Consider the following 27,289-nt stretch of genomic DNA (forward strand, 5'->3'; position numbering starts at 1 on the left):
ACAGATAATGTGAGCTAACAATATGTATTGTGTTAAAAAGGTCACGTGTCTTTTTTTTCTCCAAATACTTTCAAATTTAGTGTTTAGCCCATAGGAAGATCTGCAGTAAATCAAGTGCTATCAGATTGGAAATGACATTTGAATGAATTGCTTTACATGGACTGTAAATTCTCTCTTCCATTTTGTTTTATGAATGAAAAATGAAGCATTGAAAGCAGTCAGGTGAAAGGACAATCTGAAACGATGTCTTCATTTCATGCCATTTTACACACAAAGTCCTTCTCAAGTGTATCTTGCTTTATGCTTCCTTGTTTAATACATTATAGCCGAGAACAATTCTGTTCAATTGAAAAATAATTTGCAGTTGTACAGCCCGTCAGCATTTAAACAAAAATATAAATCACAATCATAAAAGTGGGGAAACATACATTTGCTGTAATTGGCATACATCTGTGTTTTTAAATGGATATTAGTTCTTAAAAAAACATGCCAAATTAAAATACCTTCATTAAGGATAAAAAAATTATTTGCTGCATCTTTACTTTTTTACCTTTTCAAATTTTATTACAATTGCCCTAATGTCTGCATGCTGTACTGGCAGCCCCCTCTGGACTTATTCACGTCTCTGATTTGTGCATGGATTTTAGTGCTTAGACAATCACTAAGCAGCTAATGTAAGTGGGCTGCAGCTCCTGGTCAGTCAGTTAAGTTTAGGAATGGCATTGTGAGGGTGGACTTTAGCTGAGTTGGGACCCTGGAATGGGGTAGTGGACAGGGACTTATGGATACCCAATGATCCAAGAGACTTAATTTGGCACTGCAATTATATTAAAAAAAAATAAATGTTTTATTATCCCAAAACCCAGAACAGACACCAAGGTTCCAGTCATGGCTCACACTTCTGCCTATAACAGCCGTGTTTCACGTTGGATGTAGCCCTTCACTACTCGGAAGCCACCAGGTCTTAAAGTGAGAGAACCAAGGCAAGAATTCTGGGCAGGCCCCACTAGACCACCAGGTATGGTTACAATTAGTTCTGCAGCTCCATTTATTAGTTACATAAGCAATTGTATTGTGAGTACAATCTACAAATCTACACCAACTATGAGAAAGTACTACAAAATCACACAATTAAAGGTTCAGATTTTTTTCAACCGATAAGTAACTATTCAGCCAAATGCAAATCTTAGAAAACAATGTCTTAGAATAAATTATACTACCAGTCTACATACAAACATATAATATACATACCAACACCACACCTACTATGGGGCTGATTTATTAAGCCACAACTTTTTTGGATTGGGCTTTTTGACTCCAAAAATCCAGGGGGGAAAAGTGCAAATTTTTCAGGCTTTATTATTCAGCAAAACTACGCAAATACTCCAGCTAAAAGCTGTTGAAAACATGTCAATGGCAGATTTCCCTTTTACAACCGGAAGATCTTTCTTTGATTTGTGGTTTTAGGAGGTTTTATGGTGTTTTTGATGCTGACTTTTGTGCAACAATACAAAAAAGTCACAGTTATTGTGCAACAACTCGAAAAAGTAGCGGATTTTGTGACATTTCTGCAACTTTTCCAATTGATGCTTTTTCAGATAGTATTTTTTTATAAATGTTATGACATTTGTGGTTTTAGAGAAAGCGAGTTAAATCGTGGTTTCAAAAAACCTCAAAAATCATAAAAATTAGACTATTGATAAATAGGCATCCATGAGTCTTCATCATACTAACAGTTAATTCTAAGATAAAATAACCCCTTAACATTGGCATTTTTATTGTAAGCAACAGAGATAAACAAGAAACAGTTTGCACTGCCTGTAAGTTCCTAACTCTCTCTCTGCCAGAAAATACTAACAATCAATCAATCAGTTGTGGTTTAATTAACATCCAAAAGGTTTGATAAAGGCACTTCATTAATTATAAATGAAGGCAGAAAAAAGTACCTCTTGACTCTTCCTACTGTGTACTTGTCAGTGCATTTGAATTCACTTTGTTCTTGTTCACACGTGTATTTTTGTTTACTGTAAAGATTCAGAATATCTCCCATATGTCAGAAAAAATACCACAATCATTTCAGTGAGCTCATTTTTATCATGACAATAAACAAAATATTCAGTATTAAGTAATGTATCTCTACATTTTCTTTGTTATCCAACCATTTTTTTTAATAGAAATAGAACTATATTAGTGCATGGAACTGCAATTTACAGCTTGCTGCTGATAAATATCAACACTTAATTTTAATATCATTGTTACCTTTACAAGCCACCTCCTAACAAAGCATGTAACCTCTGGCACACAAATGTGCAATACTTAAATGAATATTATGATGCAGGCAAAAAATATAAAGGGTTAGAAGAAAACAAGGTGCTCCAGAATGAGATATAAAGTAAACTCACCGAACAGTGAAAGTCGTCTGGGTGCACCAACCCCAGAATATGGACGAATATGGAAGCAGAGCTGATCAGCACTCAAAAAGATCCACAGGACCAAAAGAATTTAGTTGAAAAATAATTGTATTTGTAGAAAAGTTAAAAGTATATCAGCATCTCCATCTTTAACTTTTCTACAAATCAAATTATTTTTGAACGGAATTATTTTGGTCCTGTGGATTCATTTGATTGCCGGTCAGCTCTGCTTCCACATTCGTTACAAAATATAAAGGCACAACTGTCATAAGTATTTATTGTGAAAAGTACAACATTGTACAACAATTGCTGTCTTCTACTAAATCTTGTGGTTTATCACAGTTTTAACTGTGTCCACTATTCTCCTGCAAAGGAAACCATGGAAAATGCCTTATTGATGTACTGGAGTTACCAAAGCACCTGCCCAGCTTTGAAAATCTTTGGATAACTTTTCCATCCTTGCATTTGCATAAAAAGCCACCAATCACAAATACCTGAGACCTGTAGAATTTAATTGTGCATATCATTAGTAATGAAAATAAATTACCAATTTTGATGACAGAATCTGTCCTATTTCACATTGCCAAAAATGATGAAAACCAAAGATTTTTTTGCATAAAGAACATTGAAGCTAATGGGCGTTTGTGTTTCAGCTGCGATTTTTTTTGTTGGTGATATTTTTCACTTCAAAATGCCACTGTTTTAAAAGAATGTATAGATGTTGAAACATGGAATTTCATGGCAAATCTATGCCTGGCAAAAAAAATGTGTTCATTACTAATGCCCAACAGCTTCTTTTTGGCACTCTCAACTGTAATATATCATAAAAGGGACATGTTACCAAGATCAAGAGTTGCCAAAAAAAATACAGCTATCAATTAAATTAGTAAATAAGCATCTTATATTTTCTGCTATTTAAGTATTGTTTCTCTGTTTCTTTTAATAGATTATCACGTCCCTGGTTTATGGCAGTTACTGTTGCTAAGGCTCAATGTACAAAATGAAGTTCTTGACAATAAGCATTAAATACTTGAGGCAGTGCAAAATTTTCTCTAGTACTATAAGCCTCAGCAAACAATCATCACTCGGGTGGCTGACAAGTTATTGAGTTATAGCACTGTCTATGCATAACTTGCCTTCAGTGGTCAAGACAATGTGTTTTACAACTTCAGGCAAATTTTGGGTTTGGGGACCTCAAACATGTTTCCATCTAGTCTGCAGCCAGTAAAGGCAGTAGAGCCTACTCTTTCTAGTACTTATGGCAGTGCTGAAAACTGTAGACTATGTGGTTTATACTATAACACATCCTGGACTAGCCAGCCTTTACTTAAGATGTTTTTTTATATACCTGTCAGGGTTGGTTTGATCAAAGGATAAATGACCAGCTGATGGGCCTGTAGCTTTTTTTTTTTTAATCTGTCCAGTTGTAAAAAAAAAAATATTGATGGCACATTTACTGTTAGAACTAAAATATTTGACCGTAAATCATTAAAAAACAAACAAACTTGGTGGGAAAAAATATGTAGAGCTTCAATAAATGAAAGGTACTGCAAAACAATCAGAAAGCAAGTATCATGCAAGTAATGGTTTAGTATTCTTAAAAGAACTATGTAGAATCCCTTTCTGTTAAAAATACCTAACTGTATTTCTTGCAGAACAAGCTGCTCAAACAACTTTGCATGAAAAGCACAAACCAAATGCAATGAAACTAGAAACAGTTAATATATAAAAACAGAATATTCCGGTTATTTTTTATAAAAGATAAAAAACATTTAAATATATAAAAAACTAAAGAAAGTGGTTTTTTTTTTCTTTCATTTTCACTCTTTTGGATCTGATAACTAAATTAACAAACATGCTTCAATGCTATAGTTCCTTTCAACTAGAAGTGGTAAATGCAACAATGTGTGTTAATAAAATATGAGACAAACAAAACAGTAATAGCAGGTTATGGCAGGTTCCCACAGTTAGGAGCACATTTATCAAGGGTCTAATATCGAGGGTTAATAAACCCTCAAATTCGACCCTCGAATTTAAATCCTTCGAATTTGAATTTCGAATTCGAAGAATTTAGCACAAATCCTTCGATCAATCGAAAGTAAAAATCGTTTTTTGATTCGAACGATTTTAAGCGATCGATCTAAGGATTTTTCTTCGGTCAAAATTTTTTTAGAAAAGTGCTGGGGAAGGTCCCCATAGGCTAACATTACACCTCGGTAGGTTTAAAGTGCTTAGTATGTAGTCGAAGTATTTTTTAAAGAGACAGTACTTCCACTATCGAATAGTCAAACGATTTTTACTTTAGAATCATTCGATTCGATCTAATTTGACCCATTCGATGATCGAAGTACACAAAAAAATACTTCGAAATTCTAATTTTTTATCATTCAAATACTTCACTCGAGCTTAGTAAATGTGCCCCTAAGTGTCAAGACAGCTTAAAGAAAAATTGGCTTTTATTTCAGCTGGCAACAAACAGGTACAAAATAAAAGCAGAATAAACAACAAAAATAGCTTTCAGCAGCAGTATCAATTCAAACAACAAAACAGCACAATTACAGACCTTCCCATGATTGTCCATGTGTGTACAGGGACATAGGATCCTTAATGTCATGATCCAAACCTCTCTCTGTGTGTCTCTCCCAGTTAGAGATCCTGAGAAACTGACCAGCTTGGGTTTTAAGGACTACTGATTAGCCACCTGAGGCTGCCTGTAGCGCCTCACTTTGCTAAAAAGGTATTTTGTAAACCAGCACTTAAAACCTTTTACAGATCCATTAATGGCACAGAATCAGCATATTAATGGAGATTAGCAGCATATTTATGGCATACAACTGCCTGATTCTTTTTACAGCTAGAATAACAATAGGTATTTAAGTAAAATGTTATACAAACATTAAGTGAGCATTTTCCTAAAACATTTGAGAGACACTATTGTATCATAATATTTCAGTCACAGGTCAAAGAGAAACTACTTATACCTCATGCTAATACTAAACGACCTAGAGGGAATTTAACCCAAAAAGAAAAACGTTTATTTAATAATTTTAAAGTGGATACATCCATACTGATTAGATCAGCAGATAAAGGGGGTGATTGTAATCCTAGATACATCTACATACATTATGGAAGCAGAGAGACAGTTACTGTATGTGTTAAAGATAAAGATTCCACTTTATATCAAAAAATCTTACATGCTTTTATTGATTCTGTACAATGAGACAAATCATAAACCCACAGACTTCACAATACATATTGGTACGATGGTCCATTACAACAATATTCCATAGTTTTCAGAGTGTACAGTCAAGTCATGCATTCCCCCATCTGGGAGACCTATTGTAGTGGCATTAGGTCTTTGGGTGACCTACCCTACTAGTAATAGATAGCTATTTACAACCACTTGTAATAGTTCTCCCTAGTTATATCAGAGACAGTAAACATATTTGCTTGACAACGCTTCAACCTTTGGCAACAGTAGATGTAACTTATACTCATGCATACCACATCAACAGGGCCTAGTGCCTAAAGTTTTCATAATGAATCTACAATGAAATTCATTACAAATGGTATTGAATTTGTACTTATTCAGCATTTTTTTCTTATCAACAACACATATCTACAAAAGTGTGATATAGAAATGAAGGTGAAATCTGTCCCTGCATATGCTAATTTATACAGAAGTAGTGATGGACGAATTTATTCACTATCACTATCACTATTTATTTTTTTCGAAAAAACGGACGCCGGCGCCAAAAACGGACGTTTCGCGAATTTTTCGCCGTTTCGCGAATTTCGCGAATTTTTTCTGCGAAGCAAAACGACGCAAATTCGCCCATCACTATACAGAAGCTTGTGGGAGTACAGGTTTCCTTACAACTATTTTAAGACACTTTTCTTTTTTTGTCCACTTTATTGATGATCGTTTAAACATTTGGACAGATAAAAAGGCATCATTGGAACAATTTACAGAGATGAAAAAAAATTGGAAACATGAGAATTGTAATTTGATTTCAGGGATGATTCTAGCTAAGCTTGTGTAGCATGCTATCTGTAGAAAAACTGAATTTCAAGCAACATGTTTCCACATTTTCAGATCACTACTAAAACAGCTGAAATTACATGACTATACAAATCCTTACTCTGTGGTTAATCAGCACAAGAATTCCATCACTACGCCATTGACACAGTAAAGCCAAACAAAATCTCCCCATATGAAGAAATAAGACAAATGGAATGATAAAGAATGTGAAAATGAAAATAAAGGGGAAAAGAAAACACAGAAGTGTAAGAAAAGGACAGAGTGTAAAGTGTAAAAACATGAAGAAACCAAAAAAAGAAGAAGGAGCAAAAAAGAAAAACATGAATAAGTGGACATGTTTTAAAGAAAAGAAGTAAAGGTAGATTAAACAGTGAAATATGAAAAAGGGGAAAAGGGTTACAAGCAGACGTACAACATAATTTTAAAAAATGAGATATCAGGACATATAAAACAAACAAAAGATAGTGGTTGCTGAAGCCCCCCATCTACTTAATCTGATTGGTCAATTCAATTTCACTGCAGAATGGTTTGATGGTAGGATACATGTCTCCATGGGCTATTCAAATTTCATTTTAGGCAGTATAGTCAAGCATCCCCATTACTTCAACAAGCCTAGGTTATTGAGGGGGTGGGGGAGGCAATTTCTATTTATTTGCATATTTTTCATATATACATATTTATTAATGTTTTCAAATTGTTAATGTTTGCAATTGATTGTTTATTATCTTTAATGGTCATATCTAGGTCGTCTTTATTTATGGGTCTATGACATGTATATTCTTTATTGATTGGTTAAGTTAATTTAGCTCAATTTAGTTAATGAACACTGAATAAAGTTTGGAGAATTTTAATATCACGCTTGATTGAGCCGTTTGTCTGTGGAGGATCCGATGTGCATATTTCGAAGTTTGGAGGCGGTTTGAGGCAGTTTGAGAGACAAAGGGTTTGTTAATAGGGAATTAAAGGATCAGTGAGGAGCTAGCAGGCTTGGCACCTTAGGGATAAGTAGATATCTTCAGTTAGGGAAGTAGGCTGGCACCAGGCCAGTTTGGCAGTTTTTAGCAGTACTAGGGTTGTGCGGCTTTATGGCTATTAAAGTTATACCTGTATAGTAATTTAAGAGTTATTTATGATACGGGTATGGTCATGCTGATGCTAATTTTCCAGCTCAAATACTTTATTGGAGAGTTATCAGCAGATGCCCTGGTTGTCACAAGTCCCGCTGCCACTTATGTCAAGTCATTGTAATATTCTAAAAAAATATTTTCTGCTCGACAAATGTGGCCAATATTGGCTAATGTGACAAATATTGGCTAATGTGCAATAATGCTGCCTCAAGTGGTGATGTAGAATTCATTATGTCCTGCTCTTCCTGAATGTTTAGATTCTATTTTGTGAATTCGCTAAACAGAACACCTTTGGAGCACACACATACAGCACAGGACAGAGAGACAAACAGAGCACATATAATTAACGGTTTACAGTAATCATTAGAGAAAATAAGATCTATAAACAGTAATAGTAAATCTTTATAATTGGAGAAAAAAATAACTTTACAGAAGCAGTGAAAATATTAGTCCTGTCTGAGCCGCAAGAAGCAAATGAACAAAATACCTCTCTTATTCCCATCCATGTAGTTTGTTGAAGCAAAGCTTAATACAATGCACTTGACAGACAAAAATTTGAAAACAAGAATCTTCAAACAGACAACTAATCCTTTTAAGCATGCAACTCCTCCTGAGGATTCTTCTGTACAATATTCAACAAATACCTTATTGTAGCTCTGGCTTCAAGGAAATAAAGTATTCCACAATGTTCAAGTGAAAAGGAAAACAGGCTGAACTAAAGGAAATCTAATACTATATTAAAATGAAATATCTATGCTACTTAATATTTTACCAAGTTCTTCAATGTAACAACCATTCTCTCTAACCAGTATTAATCAACAGAGAACGAGCAGAACAATATTATAGTATAGTGGCAAGTGGGAATTAAAAAGGAGGTGACTACGTTGCTTATCTAAACATTCTACTTCTCACTTTCAGACTGAAAAGCAATTCTAGGTGTTTTTAGCATATGAATTGAATGCATGTTTTACAGCTTTGCTTTTTCTCCATTTCCCAACAGCTGCTAGATTTTTCTCAAGACAGCCCAAAAAAATGAAAAAAGATGGCAGGGCTTACCACAAAAGGAACGAGGCCAACTTTTATGGTTATTAACATACATTTCAAATCGTGCAAAAGAAAACAAAATTATATGGATTTAATTTTATTTCACACAAGCCTATTCATTCCTTTGTTTTGTACTACATACACATTTATCACACCCCACTGGCTTGTGTGTAGACATATTTGTACAGCCATATACTGTAAATATACCCGAAGCTGTATCCAACTTTTGGTCATGTTATGCATTTAATTTAATATGCATCATATAAAGTCCCTTTAGGTTAATTGTATTGCCTAGACATTGTACAGTCTATTATTCAGAGAAGTTGAATTATAAAGGTGGGTTACAGAATAGATTTACTACAAATATGCTGGAAGTGCTTTTAAAAAATTAATGCAGTGCTGCCATGTTTCTCATAATTAGCTTTTTCATCTACAAAGCACATTTGTCTGATTTTTATGAACTTCACTGTTAACTTTTCTTATACCATCATTCAATTAAATCTTAACAACTGAATGTACTTTACAGTGTAACTATTTCAGCTTTATCATTTATTTGACAAGATAGCTTAAATCTTCTCCTAGGTAGAGAAGTACACCAGAGGCAAAAAGAAAGTAAAAACATGCTATACTGTGCATTTTTGAAAGTCAATCTGTATTTGGATTGACAGAATTAATTGTTCTTTTGAGTTAAGATTGCCAGTAAGTAATTCTTTTATGGGAACTGAATTTATATACCCACAATTTTGAGACCATAGTGGCTAATCATATATTTTAACTGATGATTTTCAGTAAAAAGGTTGTTTTATTAATTATTTTGTTAACACAAGAACCAAGTTAACAAATTAAACAGCAGGTTCTAGGTCAAGATATTATATAACATAGTCAGTAAAAGTAATACAGAGGGGCGCATTTATCAAGGGTCGAACATCGAATTAATGTGAGTTTTTTAACACTCCCATAAGCTCAAAATTCAGCCAATCGAAATGTATTAATAAAATCTAATTTTCTCAGTTTGGACGAATTGAAACGACCCAAAAACTCTAATTGAATTTGATTTGAATTAGAAAAATTTGAATTGAATTTGATTCAAATTATAAAAACTAGAATCAAATTTAAAAAATCTATTCGAGTTTCTCTGAAATAACTTGAATTTCAGAAAGGCTGCAAATGTCACCAAATTGATCCCCGGACCTCTCCCATTGACTTTTTACAGCAATTCGGCAGGTTTAAGGTGGCAAATAGTCTAATTCAAGTTTTTAAAGGGCCAGAGTATGATGAATCTCAAAATTCAAATTAAAACTGGAATTGAGTTTGTATATTTCACAATTCTAATTTGAGAGTTTTGACGAAACAAAAACTAGAAAATTAGAATTTTCACTTTGACCCTTAATAAATCTGCCCCAGAGTGTTCACCATTCTATAGAAGTCAGGAATTGGCCATGAAGTGACACTAGGTAGGGGTTGCACTGATCCAGTGCATCAAAATATCTTTCTAGCATAGAATAACAAAACCTGGTAAAGGTTTCAGGCGTAGTTTGTCGGCATAATGTCATCCAACATGTCTAAGAGACACATGTTAGGTGATATTATATGGGGGAACTCAAGATCATTACTAGGATGTTCCTGATATTTCGTCAACATTTGGCTATTGGTGGACAGGATGATATAATGTGAAAGAAGTTTGTGTTGGTCTGCCCACATCTGGGACGAGAGTCAACCATGTTTCTCTCTTTTTTTGAAGTCTATTGGGGCTGATACAGTAGATACGGTTTAGTATTTTGTAATGAATGAGTCTATACTAAGTGGAAATTAAGAAGTAACAATTCTCTGTCAAAAACTGGATTTCTACATTCATATGGGGCATTTACAGTTTTTAAACGAAAACCTATTCCTGACTAGAACATTTGCACTATTGTTTTTATTACTGAAACCCTTGCTTGTTGTACTTCTTGATATGAAAATTGCATGCAGCTCTGTCTTAGTTTGTGCTTATGAACCTTAGCGCTCTGGTTAAATAAGCAAACTATCACCTTCCAATCTGTGGCACAGGTGAATCAGTCTATAGGTAACAGATGAAGATCTAAGGCGTATTGTCTTTGCAAATGTCCCCCTAGTATACTGGGCTGTGCCCTGTTTCTCTTCTTCTATAATTCGCAGGCAAATTAATTGCTATTAGATCAATCAATGGTAAAAATTAAGGAACAATCAAACTATGAAAAAACACTCAAAGTTGGGATAATCATAATTGTAATTATATTCTAGTAAAAAAAAAGGTAAAATGTAGTGATGGGTGGATTTGTCCCGTTTCTCAACAAATTTTGGGCGAAATTTGTAAATCTGGCGAAAAAATCGTGAAAAACCAATTTTGGCGCCTGAGACAATTTTCCAGCATCAAAGTTGACGCCCATTGTCTAAATGCCAGCAAATTTTCTCGGCAAGTTTGCGAATTTATTCATTGTGCCATTCACTTCAAATGTCAACTGTTAAAATAAAATAATTGAACTCAAACAAAATCAACTTGCTTTAATACTTCAGATACTGTAACATCCTCTGTGACTTCTATAAGATTCCTTTATGTTTGACCAATCATAAATATTCACAATTGAAAAACTGTAATGAGACTTTTTCAAGTTTCAAGCTGTCTGCAATTTGTTTGGAAAATTTTAAAAAATTGGGGTTATATTATATGTGCAACAATATAAAATCTTAAGAGGTAGAATTCTAGTTTAGTAACTCATTTCTTAATCTGACTTAGATTTGCCCATAGAAATCAAAAGCTGCTTACCCTAATAGTCTCATTTTGTGAAACATGTCTGTGACTGTACCTTTGTCTGAGAGGAGCACCCTTATTTTACCTGTCTATATCTGCTTCACTGTCATTGTATACAGTACATGTTGCAATGCTATAAATGTCAAATATTTCTCTGGTTTAACATAATTATATGTTCCATAGTAAATTATATCTACACTTTTTGTTTACATGTTATTTCGAAAAAGTACTGAGTAGCATCATCCTTCTAAATGGTCTTTCAATCCCTCCTCTGTGCCTCAGCTTCCCAAGATCCCTTCCCTGTACAAATATTTCAGCTCTTTTCTTACCAATACTGAATGTTATTTCTTCAAATCAACCAACCCTCAAATGTGTCTCTGGAAATTTGTCATAACAAATGCTGTTTGCACAGTTCGCAGCATTAATATTACATATGAATAGTTGATTTTCTATCAAGGTATTTGTACAGCTGAATTTTACATAATTATTTCTAATTAAGGATTTGAAAATTTTATTTTTCTTAATCCTGCCTAAAAACAAAGGTATAGTCCAGCCAGAGGCACACCCTGACTTGTCTGTCTGAACAACAATTTAATGGATGCCTATGTGTCTCCCCCAGCTCACCTCTCTTCTTATAAATGGTGAAAGCATAGGTCCTAATGTCCTCTTCTTGATGGCAAAGTTCTGTGCCCATAGATGCAGCGTTGGGTGCAAAGTGTGAAAAACATAACTTTTTTGCACTTTGCCCCTTGCCCCAATCAATCATAAATGACCCCTATCTTTTATGACCACACTATCAATGTTCACGTATATATATATATATATATATATATATATATATATTTTTTTTTTTATTTATTTTTTTTTTTCTTCTTTAGAGGTAAAAATAAATAGGGCTACATAGACACAGGGTACAATCATGCTATAAAATTTTTTCTATAAGAACAATTCCATTTAATAGCCTAGTGTAACAAAGGCATATTTTTAATATTTAGTTATTTTACCGACAAAAATTTAACATTTTTGGAAAACCTGTCAAAACCATCAAGTATTACACTGTGGAGATCACCGAATACCAATAGTGAATTCTTCATAATTTTGTAGAAAAGGTTACACTATATTGAATTAAATAAATCCTTTCAAATGCTATTTCAGCAACAAAGTTTCTATAGTGCCACTTACTCAGCTTTACTTGGCCATAATAACTGAACAATAATCTATTTTTACAAATACATATATTGGCATCATGCATTATTACAAACCTCTATTTAATTTTACAAAAGGAGCAAAATGAATATGCAGCCGTAAAACTGTTTTAAAATCCAGAGGAAGCCATTATTTTTGCAAGTGGTATACTTTTATTATAAGAAAGGATATATTCAGTTTTAATAGATTATACAACATATTTACTGCAGGAGTTCCAGCTACCCTCTTTCGGATACATTTAGATAAGAATTGCTTGCCTTTTACCAAGAATAGTATTGTTTCATAAAGAACCAACATCATAACAATTTTTCTAGTGCCATTATAGGAACAAATGTAATTTAAGTTAATTCTGCAATACATTTTTTTACTTCAATCCTCATTACCTTTAAATTGTGTCAAAGAATAATACATCAGAATGGCTTTCCACATGTACTTCCACATTACATTTAAATAACCTTATACAAGAGTAGGAAAGTATTAATTTAGGCCAATTGCCTTATAGGCTTGTCTCTCCCTGTGAATAAGTGCACAAAACCAGCCATTCCTACTCCAGAGGAAATGCTAGACACTAAGGGGGTTATTTATCAAGGTCCGAATTTATCTCAATATCGGCTGCTACAAACTCGATCTAACCCGCTCAGGTTTTTATTTATTATTACATTTTCCCGAAAATTTTCTTTGTGGGAAAAGCTCAGATTTTCACGATTTTTTCATGAATTTTCCCCAAAATCTCAGAATTTTTCTGAGTTTATACCAGAAAGCTCTGAAAATATCGTGAAATTGCCTGAAACCCCCGACACAACCAAAAATCAATGGGACTGTTCCCATTGACATTTATGTAACCTCGACAGGTTTGAGATGCCGTGTTTTTATGTTCAGGCTTTTTAGCCCTCAGGGTTTAATAAATTCCGAAAAATTTGTGAATTTTTTTAAAAGTCAGATTTTATAAAAAAAAATCACACATTTTTCGGATTTCAAGGAATTTCGGGTATTCAGAGCTTAGTAAATAACCTCCTACCAGTACTTAAGACTTATGGATTCAAAAGGGCATATTTAACAGTTGCCTTTCTATTCCTTCTTTAATTGTGCTTCTGTGCTTAAAAAAAACAAAAACCTTTTCTAAGGGAGTTATTTATCAAAGGTTGAGTTTTAGGGGTTTGTGAGTTTTATAAACTCACAACTCGAATGGTTTCTGATTTATGCAAAAACTTGAATGTAAAAAATGCAAATCAGTATAGTTGGGGTGAAAAACTTGAATACTCAAATTTATCTAGTTTATGGCGAAAAACTTCAATCGCTCGAATTAATTAAGTTTTTGAGCAAAACCCAAGAAAAAAAAAAACATCATGAAGGCTATAAAAATCGTCAAATGGGACATCTGCCATCGACGTCTACATTTACTTTTAGCTGGAGTATTTTCTGAGCTATTTCCAAGTTTGGGGTATACTAAATATCGAAAAAGTTTAGTTTTCAATTTTTTTAACTTGAAAAATTGAGTTTTGACTGAAATATACCCCCGAAAACTCAAAGTTTTCAGGTAAAAATCAACTTGACCTTTGATAAATAACACCTTAAATGTTCCTTAGATTTTGCTACTATATAACAAGAGTGCTGTAGGTGAGTATCTCATAGATTTTAAATTTTTAACTAAACGTGGAAGGTAAACATTCTCTATTTTTAAACACTTTTGTTTAGTTAGAATCAAGGGATTGAAGTGTACATTTTTACAGGGCTATGAATTATTCCTGAGGTTGTAGTATGCAGTTCTGAAAAGGAACACCATATTCTTGGCATAATATCTCACTAAAAAGTAGGAATCACAGACTTTCTGCTTTAAACCGCACATAGTTTGGTTTGTCACATGGTCAGATTTGCAGGGGAATTATTGAGTATATAACATTACAAATTTGCCCTTCTAAATGGGATTGTTGTTTTTATATTAACTCAATGTAAAATGCACTTGCATTTATAAAATAAAATACACCAAAATTATTGCTACTGACAAAGTCAGTAGGATATGGCTGCTTAGATAGCATTGGGATTGTTCATTATATAATTGAGTTATCACATTCTAGATCCTTAATCTAGTAAATTATCACCTATATTGATTTAAAAAAATCCCAATTAACAAGTCTAAAAAATAGTAGCAATATATGTAAGCTAAATGATAGTGAAAAATGTTAATGTTCACTCTTTTTTATTGAAATCTCATACTCACCAACCAAATGTATTTAAAAACCATATGACACCATCACAGCTTTTATTTAAAAATGACTGTGGCCGAAGACCAATTTAAATTACAGCAAATGAAAAGGGTGAATCCAGAAGTATATTTGTAAAGTACACATCTGCTTTGCATCTGTTAATTGGGGTTTTCTCACATTTGTCAATGGTCTAATGTATTAAACTGCTTGAAGATGTGTAACATTTAAAAACATATAATAGCATAAGGAAATAGAAAACCTTTACTGTCAAATCACAGGTATTCTATACACACAGATGTCCTTGACACATTAAGCATATCACACAAAAGGCCCCCAGGCATAAAAGACCACATTTTCCTACCCTATTACAATGCTGTTTATCCCATGTATATAAGGTGCTAGCAGCATGTGAAGAAAAAGCTGATGTCAATAATAAAACAGTGGTCATAACATTTGGTACAATAGGTGATATGGACAGGAAATAGACTACTTATTCTTTGCCCTAGGCAACCGGGCTGGTCGCAGCGCCAAAAGGGATGCACACGCATATTCGGCTCACGTTTGCACAAGTCGGTCAGAGAGGGGACCGGACTAGGGGTAGGAGGCAGAGAAGGTACCCTCCCTCCCCCAGCTTTGCACCCTAGGCACATGCCTATGTTGCCTACTTCTAGTTCCGGCCATGTTGCCCCAATAGCTATTCTTTACACCCTGTTGGAAACCACTGGTCTGAGCAAATCAAATCTCCCAGTATAACAGCATGCTATGCAGCTATGCCACAGAAATGCCTGTATTCGGATTGCAAGGGAATACATTTCCTGAATTTTATAGCCTTGCTGAATAATCTCCTTACTCAGATGGTAGTAATCTCCTTACTCTGATTTTAAATCAGTGAGACTGTAGCAAATGACAAAGAAGATCACAAGCAAATGGTCTACTACTTGACCAACTAGCACATTAACTTTAAGACTAACCTGCACTTCATGTAACATTGTATATATAATCAAATTCCCATGTGGACTTTTATATTGTGGAAAAACAGACAACTGAGGGAACAAGTCAGCTTGCATTAGGCAACTATTCGAGCTGCACTTGATCCAAAACCAAGGAAGGATACTAAGCAGGATATTACAAAACAGCCAGTAGCACAGCATTGGCTACAAGCTAAACATCCAGTTTAGTCTTTTAAATTTATGCCTATAGATTGCATCCAGGATCTACCACAAGGGGGTAATGTGGATTGACTTTTACTCCAACGGGAAGCATTCTGGACATTTGAACTTGAGTGTGTAGTCCCCCGTGGTCTGAACAGTGCTTTACAGCTGAATTGCTTTTTACCCACATGATGAAATCTTTTTTCTGGTGGTGTGTGGGTTGGTTGGTGGAGGGGATTATCCTAGAGGCACCTACTATTAGGTTAAGTAATTGCTTTATGCTTTCTCCATGTACATAGGTCTGTAACTCAACAGTTATGTCTGTTTATACCTATATGTATTGCATATGAAATGGAGGTAATTAAGTTAAGATATTTAGTGATATTTGATGCACTATTAAAGAAGAAGTAGGGAAAGATACACTAGGGGGCCCCCTAAAGTCGAGTCAGCATTACAGGATACTGTTGTAACTAATATGGATTTATTGTATCTGTTATATGTGTGGCATAGTTTGAAATTTTAATTTTTTATATACACAGTATTCTTATCACAGCATGCATTAATGTATTGACTTCACTCTTATGATTTTTTTACTCAAATATGGTAAATGATTAAGCACGTGTCACTTTTAATTAATGAAAAAGGAATTTTACTCTGCTTAATGTCGTGCACTAATCACTTTTATGCCCTGCACCAATCACTTTGGTGTATTGCTTTGAATATGATGTCGTTCCTTAATTGCTTGTGGCTTATTGGCTAAAATATCACATTATGTTTAGGGTGGGGTTGCCTTGAGAAAGGTCCCAGTGGGACCAAAATATTGCATTGGTTATACATGCTTCACTAAATATACAACAAGGTTTCCTTGATAAAGGTTCCTGTGTGGGACCGAAACGACAGACTAATAAACTTTTTTTTTTTACTTTTTTTGTCTGTTGTTGTTGTTTAAATTCTTTGAGTAGCATCAATCTACACACTGTATCACCTATCTGAATGAGCATCCAGGTCTACTTTTAGGGTGTGCGGCTCACGCACACACACATATATTTAAGACAGAGACATTTTGTGCATACTGCTACTAAAAAATGCCTTACCCTTTAAACAAAACAGGGATTGTTTGTCCATATATTGCAATATATTTAAGTTGGCCAACTACGTCAAAGTCATCCCATATCTGGCCAGTCCTACGTTAATTTTCATCTGATTCATAAGATGAAAATTAAGCGTAGGACTGGCCAGATATGGGATGACTTTGACGTAGTTGGCTGCTTAAATATATTGCAATATATGGACAAACAATCCCTGTGTTGTTTAAAGGGTAAGGCATTTTTTAGTAGCAGTATGCACAAAATGTCTCTGTCTTAAATATATTGATAATGGGTTGAGTGCAGAGGACCTCTTGTAGTTGACTATATGTACCCTCATTGCACCCCCGCCTAATGGTTTTAAAAAATAGTGGTGAGCACAACTTTTCCTTGTTTGTGTATATATATATATATATATATATATATATATATATATATATATATATATATATATATATATATATATATATATATATATATATATATTTGTGTGTAAATCTAAATGCCAATATACATGTGCTCCTGTAGTGACTGTGTCATGTTTGCTAGTTTATTTATTAATCTTTCTTTGCACAATGCAGACTCATTTAAGCAGCTATTTACAGAAATCTTATCACATGTGGAGAAATTCCGATTACATCAATATAAACCACACAACATAATATTTTATTTGAAGCCTGGTAACCTACCTGTGTTTGGTTGAAGTTTTGGAGTTAATTCATTACTAGGGTAACTAGATGTTACTGGGAACAGAAAATTCATTTTAGGGCCCCAAAATATTTATTATTTTATTAATTCTATCATGATGCATTGAAATGGGCCATGGACCCTGAAGCCTCTACACACCCTGGCATGGACTCTTCCATGGATCCTCTAGACGCCCTGGACCCCTGCAACTACAGGGTTTGCTTCTGCTTCCTCTGTAGTTGCAACCTGAAACTCATGTAGATAGAGGCAAAACATAATGCTACAAAGCAACAGGACTAACCTTTAAACCTGTATCATGCAATATACTGTACCAAACCCTCATTAAAAGGATCATGCATTTTCTGTATTTTTTTTTTAATTTGTGTGTTTTACATTTGTTTAGATTAACAGCTAATCTAAGCAGCATGTCCATTCTGAGACCTGCAATAATACACAACTTTTTATTACAATGTTTTTCTTGGTATAGGCTTCTTTTCTGATAGATACATTAATTTTCATTTTGCTGGGAAAAGGTGAAATGGCAAAGTTCAGGTGGAGAGCTACATCTGTGCTGATTAAATATTCTCCAGGTACAAAAAACTGGTAGCTGTAACAGCTTGGATTATATTTGAAGGATTTTCCAGTGCAATAGTCACAATGGGATCTAAACATGTCTCTTAATCGCTATACAGAAAGATAAAGTTTGACTTGAAATCAAGGGTCCCGGAAGTAAAATGCAAAAGCAAATTTAACTTGTCAACTATTCTCATTAGAAAGCAGCATATAAACAGCATATGCACAATTATAGCTATTTCATTCAAATCTACTTTGGCCCAGATTGAATATTTTGTGCTAGTAAAAAAAAAAAAAATATGGAGGAAATGTTGATTTAATGCTTCTTTGATTTTCTGAGCTTCATGTAACAATTTCAATATATTGATCTTTTGTTACCAGTGACTGTAAAGACTGTAACTAAAAATACAACTAATCAGCTAATGCTTAACTAGTAAATATTATATTCCAGCCGTGGTCTGCAATAAGTGCAACATGACCAAACACTCCAAATATCAGCCTGGAATCTTGATTAGAATAGGACCAATCATGAAGAAGCATTTTGTGGAAGGCACCCAGTGGAAGAAAAAGAAACAGTCCAGTATGTTGACCCTAAACAGAATCAGTTTATAATGTGTGCAGTAAGTAGCTGGCATATTGGGTGTTGGTTGTGTTACGGTGGGGCACAGTGACAGTTGGGGATGTTTGCTAGGCTGAACTCAGCTGCAGGCAAAGAAGTCACCAGGGCTGTCAAGAAGTCAACTTGTGTTTATTTTGTTATTTCTTGCTCTAAACAGGGTAAAACTAGATAATTAAACTAAAGCTACATTCAACTCTCTGATCTTAAAGAGCAAAGTAAAACAAACTAGCAGTCAATTGAGAAGAACATGTATAAAGAACTGCTGTTTATCTAAAAAGATAACAGGCTGTAACTGTGGGAAGGGAGGGGTTTATTTATATATGCATCCTTATTAAAAAGAAAGAAAAACTATGTTCAGGAGGCGCTCCACCAATGAGGCGAGTTGAGCCACTGGCCTCAGGCGGCAGCGCCCCCCTGGTTGCCAGGGGCGGCAAAAATGCCGCTCCTGGTAATGAAGAGCCGAATTTCCGTTTTTTAACCCGGAAATTCGGCTCTTCTAGGGCAGATAGTGCAATTGTGCTCTCTGCACTAGTGACGTGCAGCGCCCCGACCCCCTCCAGCACTGAAAAGGTGAGCGCTGTGAGGAGGGGTGGGGGTGGGCAATGGAAGGCCACCTCAGGCGGCATAAAGGCAAGGATCGGCGCCGACTATGTTCAGTACAAACCCTGTTCATTGAACTATAAGTTTTCTTCAAAGAATCAAATACAAAAAGTAGCTAGGGACTCTCACAATAATGAGTCAATCAACTGACCCCAGAATCTCATTAATTAATAAATGTGAGCACACCAGTAAGATACAACACAGTAGCAGTGTATGTTTTGATAAGGAGTAACAAAAAACAGATTTTTTTTCAGGAAATAGTATTAAAATCAATCAATTTAAATCATGAAACAATGGCATATCAGCTTGTATGCAATTTTTTCTTTTTTGGTTGTGTAAATGTTTTGGTCTTCAGTTATATGGCAATGGATTTTCATATTTAAAGTATTATGTTACCTGTAAGTATTGATACCCTTCAACAACAAAATGGATTTCATTATAAATGGCAAAACACCCTCCATAGAGGCCCAAATTTGTGGAAAGGCCATAAATGCCTGATCTTAAGGCGGGAATATTTTAGAGGCGGCATGTCGCCCAGCTGCATTCTAGTCTTGTCAAAAGGACTGGGGATGAGCAGCCCTTTAACACTGCTGCACTAGTAATCCCCTGTGCTCCACCGCTAACCTGCACACGCACTCTCTCGTGAGGGAGGGATGCCCTGGCCTAGGGGTAGCCCAATTAGAAATCCGGGCCTACCTCCATATGAATGCAAAAAAATTGGCTCCAGTAGCATTCCTATGGGTAAACTATAAACCAACATTTTCTGTCAACAAAGAAAATTTCAATATACGTTGCTAAAACAACATCAAAGATACACATTATTAGTAGGGATGGGCGAATTCTTTCAACTTGTTTCGCCGCGGAAATTACGCCCATAGACTTGTATGGTGGTGTGCTTAAAAAAAAAAAAAAAAAAAAAAGACGCGCGTCAAAAAAAATGTTGCCATGCGTCCGAATTTTTTTGACGCCCATAGACTTTAATGGGTGTCGGCAACATTTCGCCAGTGGCAAATTTTTGGCGAAACGAAACGGGTCAAATTCGCCCATCCTTAAAATTAGACTTTCAAATTTGGTTATTTCATAAAAGTTAAATTGAAGCATAGCATTTTACATTATTTCATTTGTCCTTATTCATTTATAATGAATATTAAAGATAAATAATGAGAAACATTTTAATGTTAATATTGCATTATTACTTAAAATGTATCTGGAACATAAAATTGATGAAAATTTAACATTTCCGTTTCTTTACAATTATTTTGCTGCTTTTAATAGGTTCAATAGGCTGGTTTCACAACTTTCACTGTTTAACTGAATTTCCAATAGAGTTGATGTTAAATCTCCAAATCTAGAATAGCGTTGATGTTAAAGCTCTAAATCCAATTGGAATATGCAGGTTATGCTTATCACTGTCTGGCATGAGAGTTACAAACACAAGTATGTACAGTATGGTTTATCTAAAACTTTTATCAGAATATTAAAGCTCTGAAATAGTTAAAGTAGTATAGTAGTAAAACAATGGTAAGCTGTAAATCTGTTACAGTATGAAAGTTTTATGATTAAAACCTATTTTCTGGTTTAAAACTTACTTTACAATGTCTCCTTCAAGAGCAATCACTCGTTTAATGATCTTCTGTTCTGGGTTCTTTGGAGACCTAAAAAACGGACAAGGTTATGCAATCAGTGATTTATGGAGTGTTAGAAGAAAATGAAGAAGGAGATCCGCAATTTGATAGACACTATTAAAGTCATCAGTTTTTCCAAGCTTTTGTTGACATTGTATCAATCCAATTTATGCTGCTTTGACATTCTAAAATTACTTGAAGAATGTATAAAGCAATCACAGTAAAAGTACCCTTTGACCACAGCATTACATAACATTATTATTGTGTAAAATTGTTACAAAACCCAATTATACCGTTTCCATTCTTGGACGATTAAACTGAAAACTGTCCAACTGAAGCCATTAAAAAATTGGATTATAAAATATAAAATGATTAGAAAATGCATTGTTGTACTGTTACTTTATTGTAATACATTCAAAAGCAATCCCTTATTAGTTTATGCTGTACAACAATTAATTTCTTTTCTGGAGAACACTTTCACAGGTAGATAAAGATTCAAATTTTAAAAAAGTAATAGGAGAGTTTGACAGTGTATATTTTCACCTCCAATCAGATATGCAAGGCAAAATCTCATAAAGTGGTCTTAATACACAAGAAGAAAGTACATCAATTCACACATGGCATAGAAGTAGGTGGAGAAATAAAATATTTTGGTCTGAAGTACACTGTATACTATCATTACTTTGTTTGCATTGGAATAGGAATTTTGCGTTGAACTTGGCCTTAGTGTGTAGGGTACATTATGGAGATGTTAGAATTAATTTACAGAAAATAACACCAAAATATTGCATAATAAGAACTCCCACCAGCAATGCTTTAAGTAAGTGTTTATCCCCCTTGGATCCAATTTGAAACTAAAATTGGGGCTTTATTATAGTGTAGAAAAAATAGTCAATAATCAGAACAATTTACATCATTTTCGAAATTCTGCACAAACTTACAGTAAGTATTCACCCCCATAGCTGCAAACCCCTTAAATAAGCTCTGTCTCAACCAACTGCTTTTAGGAGTTACATAATAAGGAAAATATATATGTAAAAGGCTGGGGACCATTTTCCACTGGAATTCCAGGAAAAATACTGCATTGTTGGGTAAAAGAAGATGGACTGAATCTAGGGTTGCCACCTCACCTCTTTAAAACCGAACACAGTTTGAATACACAGCCTGCATGGCTAATTAGCAATTCATTTAGATGCATGCTACAGACTGAACTGATTTATGTGCAGCCATGCATCATGCATCTAAATGAATTGCTAATTAGCCATGCAGGCTGTGTATTCCATATGTGTTCAGTTTTAAAGGGGTGAGGTGGCAACCCTAACTGAATCTGTAAATGGAACCTTGTGATTCTGGGGACTGGTGGAGGTAAGTTAATTATTTCCCAGAATTAATGACTGTGCATGTTGTATATGTTTGTTTGGATAAATCTATACTATTTTTATCCACAGTACCCATACAGTATATATTACAAATGACAAAAAACACCATTATTGTTACACCAACAGTCATTACATTGAGGCCATTTCTACGGCATTTTCATGGTCTTAAAAAGCGTATCTCCACAAAACTGCTCATTAAATTTGACATGCCATGAATTAAAGATGCGTTATGAGCTTCATGCCTTGTATATGAGGCATGTTAAAATTTAAAATGTTTTTGGTTTATTGAGTTAACTAAGAGGGTATTTTTAAATATCTTTATAAGCATTTCCAGTTGATTAGCATGTATACTTTGTTAGCTAATTACTGACCCTGGTGATAATTCACACCCACTCAGCAATAATTGTAATGACCTTCAATAACAATCAGGTTTAAATCAGGACTCGGAATGCTCAATCACTGAGTAGTCACTTTTTGCCAATAGTAATATAGTACAACTAAAACTTTGACACTCCAGGGAATGTTTTATATATAAATTATGCCTCTTTTAAAAAGATTAATTTGGGATTAGTTAAAGTAATTTAATTAAACTGTTCAACTAAAGTGTAAAAATGAACCACTCAAATGAAATAGAGACTGTCACTAAAACCCAAAAGGTGTGCATGTCTAAACTAATCATTTTTATCATTATTTCTCTCTCACAGTTTTATACAGTAAGACAACACAGAAGAATGCTGCATACCTCAATCAACAGACTGAAGAAATAAATAATCAAGGTTATATTTTTGAATAATTTAACACAAGCAATTGTGAGACAAATCAAGTGATAAATGTAAGTTGCAGTAGAAGAGGGTTTTATGCAGTTCAGCTGATTTCTACCAAATAATGAATCTAGCAATCAATATGCGTGGCTGATCAACCTCTGGTGCGGTCAAACCAAATCTATTTAAGAGTGCCCTTTCGTGCATTAGTAATTGCTGACAGTTTTTGGCTGCACTAAGTGCCTATTACCAATGGTCTGAGTTTATGACCTCCTGGTCAATAGGTGATGGTATCTGCAAGGATTTTATTTCACTACAGATTATCTGTTGGAGAGTTCATACTGGAGAATCTGAGAAGAATTTTATCCAAGGCTGAAAACAAGCATGCAATATCATAATACTGAAAAACTTAAAATGGAAAAACTTAATTAAAAATTTACAATGTTTCACAAAATGTAATCCTCACAGGGGATAAACTGGTGTCTTTAAGGAAAACGGTCTTAAATTATGGCATAAAATGCATGAAAACACATTAAAACCTGGGAAATGCTCCCACAAATGCATTAGAACCAGAAGGGAGTGCAATAAAACATGTAAAATCCAAAATGTAAAAGTGGATTTGACTGTATTGACAAAAAAGAAAAAACATTGAACACCGTGCTCTATGGAATGATGCCAGTGAGACAACATGGCTGCACACTACCAGGAACACAAGAATTTACTGGCTAAGTATGATAAACAGATACCTGCAAAACATTCTTAACCAAGAAATAAGAAGAAAATACCTGCCGGTACACTTTTGTGTAGATAAATACTAAAGGGTTAAAAACAAGAAAGAATAGGCTAAAATGACATAATAAAGCATTCCAGTTATTCTTCAACACTACTATGATTACATAATAATTAAATACATTTTCTAATATTATTTTCAGCATTCCATTTCAAAGTCACTTCATTGTAGCCTATTAACTTTGAAGCTATACTTCTATATATATACTGTATCTATTTAGAATTCAAAGAATGTAGCCCTACAGTTATATGTACTTGACCTCCTTTATGTTAACAGAGAGACTCCATTAATTATTTGCTGTTTAAGCTGCTTGCTTAACCTCATTTGCTCTCTTTTTAAACTGTTGATAGACCCCATGGATCCATGAATGTGACCTTTACATTACAGGTTTCCATTCTGAGTTCCCTTTTCGACAGCTGCTAAATCTGACTGATCCAGAATGTTTTGCATTAGCAAAAGTTAAGGGACATTTATATTGCAGTGTCAATTTATGACTACAAATTGTAAACAGTTTATAACTGCATATAGTTTCATTACAATGACTGTATATAATATGCGAAATGTACATATGAAGAATTATTTCAAAGAGGAAATCCAACAGAAGATATGAACAACTGTAATTAAAGTAAGAAGCTCAAGCCAAAAGAACACTATCCTGGCTCCATAGGCTAGAAAGAACATAGAAAAAAGTTACATGAGTGCACCTGATTCAGCTTAGTACCAAGTTCCTCCAGCTAGTCGGCTCTTGGAAAACAACCACCAGTTGGGCCCATTAAGACAAATAAAAACACTGACATAATATATGGTAAACCACCTATAGCCATATATAATAATAACTATATAAGAAAGGCAACACTCCTGGACTACTAGACCTCACTATTTAGTCCTTTAGGAACAGTCCTCCTAATATGCCGTTAGGATTGCAGGATAGAGTGAACAGGTTCTGAGGGATTTAAATGTTAGGTAGGGGTAATGCATTGTTATCAGCCTAATGGCGCACAACACCGTTTTTTTTAAACCCTCAGCTGGAGCTGATCTTTGCCAGAGCAATTTAGTTCAGCATGGTTAGAGTTCTGCGTGAGCAGCCTGTATCTCTCAAACTGTGTATTGATAGACCCTGTGTGTATGACTCGGCTTCACCCCTTGACTACGGCCTTGGCTTAACCCTGGTACTAGTTGATGAGTTTCCCTGGTTGAACTGGTGACTGGCGACTGACCCGATTCCACTCTTCTTCCTTATACAGTAATGTACTAACTCCAGCCACTGCCTTTGAGTGCTCTGGGAGTTCCGTATCCTGTCTCTTTGATAGACCACTGCTGCCTTGAGAAAGGCATTGCATTACTATTACCTCTACTACCTATTGCCACTGGGATCTGTAGGTAGAGAGCAGTTCATCATAAAATATACTGACTCTTCCAGCTGTACAGTGCTTGGTTAAAATTTTAGCATTTAATTCACTTGCCACTTTTTGGTCAGGTCCAACTCAGGATGGCTCCACTGTGTGACTACAAACACTTTAGGACTTCTAAAAGTCTTAGGTGATCCTACATACATACAGCAAGGGAAGCAGGCACTCAATGTGGTGCCTTCCGCACATTAGCTTGTTCATCTGGTTACCTCTGGTCACCGCTCTTATAGAGAGAAGCTGAAAGTGAACAACCTGCCCTGAGACCATCCATACTCGTTTGGTGCTTTCTGAAGATATAAATCACATGCTATTTTTTGATAGAAGTCAGTATAGAAAGTAGAACAAATCTTAGGTGCTTGTAGAACTCACCAGTTATGAAGGGAGGTCCAGGTGCACCACCCTGAACCCACAGCTTAGGGAGCGGACCACCATACAAAGAAAAAGGGCAGGAACTAGCAGAGACCAGTCTTCAAGGCAGGCTTGTCAAAACAAAGTAGTTTATTGTAGAATTCAAGGATACAACCTCACTGCCTTACACGTTTCATATCTCTCAGATACTTAATCATAGGCCTTCTGAAGATAGGTAGGATGCTTGCTTGCTTGTACAATACTTTGGAATACAAGTTTCTCTCATATATGAGAGTCTGAGAGTCTCTGAAAATAGTGCTCATAAATCAAGGATCACTAAAAGACACACATGATCCAGATAGATGAACAGAAGTAAAACCTTTGGTTATTATTTAAAAATCACATGTGTTAACCCATGTCTTCATACTATATAATAGTTGTAATTATTGTTTGCAGTTGTATTGGGAGGCTCTGGTCCTCCCTAGTAAAGTGCACCAGAACAAACAACTTCATTAAAAGTTCTAATTAGAAGTTCGCATACAAATCTTTAATTACCCACAGTAAGTGCAATTTATATGACAAGATTATTTTGTTATTTTAGGTATAAAATAGGGGCTGTATTAACTCATAGTTATGACTTGTAATGTTATTTTCTTGGAAGTTGCAATTATCACATAATTAAGAAACATTTGTGAGTAGCAGTGTTCACTTTAATGCTAAATCATTTTAGAAATAGTATAGAAATGATAGTGCTGTGTTATTAGATATAATTTAGAAATGGCTAATGGTTAAAAATGTTTTGCTAAAATACCATAAAATATTTTTAAAATTTACAATCTAGGGCTACCATCTACCATGTACAGCTAGTGAAGTCAAACTTCAAAAAGCCAACAGTCAGGAGTAGCAATGAAACAAGCAAAGTCATGATTGTAGTTTAAAGACTCTAGAATTATATTTGAAGATAAACAGAGGTTGTGCTTCTTTCTGATATATTTTAAAATAAACTGAGCATAATTCAAGAAAGATCAGTGAAGCTGAGAAATAAAGCAATAGAAATAACATTTTTCACAGGACGGAGATCCTATATTAGAATTAACATTATTCACAGGATGTAGATCCTATATTTTTTTAGTATTTTTTTTGTTGGCTTAATACAACGAAGCAGACTTGGGGGCAGATTTACCAAAGGGCAAAACGGCTAACGATAGCGTCAATTTGCTAGCGTTACCGCCCGCAAGGACATCGGCAATTTACTAATGGGCGCAGGCACCAATTCGCTAGCTAAAGAGACATTTGCAATCTATCGCCACTCTGTTCGCCACCTCAGACCAGGCGATGTGCATTAAAGTAGCTTGATATTCCTCAATATTCTGTCACCTACATTATATTCTGTGAGCCGAAAATGCATCAAAGTCCAAAACAAACTTTTTTTGGGTAACCGGTTTTCCCCATACATTT

At 34.8% G+C, this 27,289-nt stretch overlaps 1 protein-coding gene across 2 annotated transcripts in view; it reads right to left on the reverse strand.

The window, feature by feature from the left end:
• immp2l.L (inner mitochondrial membrane peptidase subunit 2 L homeolog) overlaps positions 1-27,289 on the reverse strand; it is a 532,531-nt gene that overhangs the window by 108,476 nt on the left and 396,766 nt on the right. For both annotated transcript variants that reach the window (XM_018251165.2, NM_001095236.1), the window contains 1 exon segment: positions 21,109-21,174. In XM_018251165.2, coding sequence (XP_018106654.1) covers positions 21,109-21,174 — 66 coding nt within the window.

Source organism: Xenopus laevis, chromosome 3L, assembly GCF_017654675.1.
Source record: "Xenopus laevis strain J_2021 chromosome 3L, Xenopus_laevis_v10.1, whole genome shotgun sequence".
Classification (NCBI taxonomy): Eukaryota; Metazoa; Chordata; class Amphibia; order Anura; family Pipidae; genus Xenopus; species Xenopus laevis.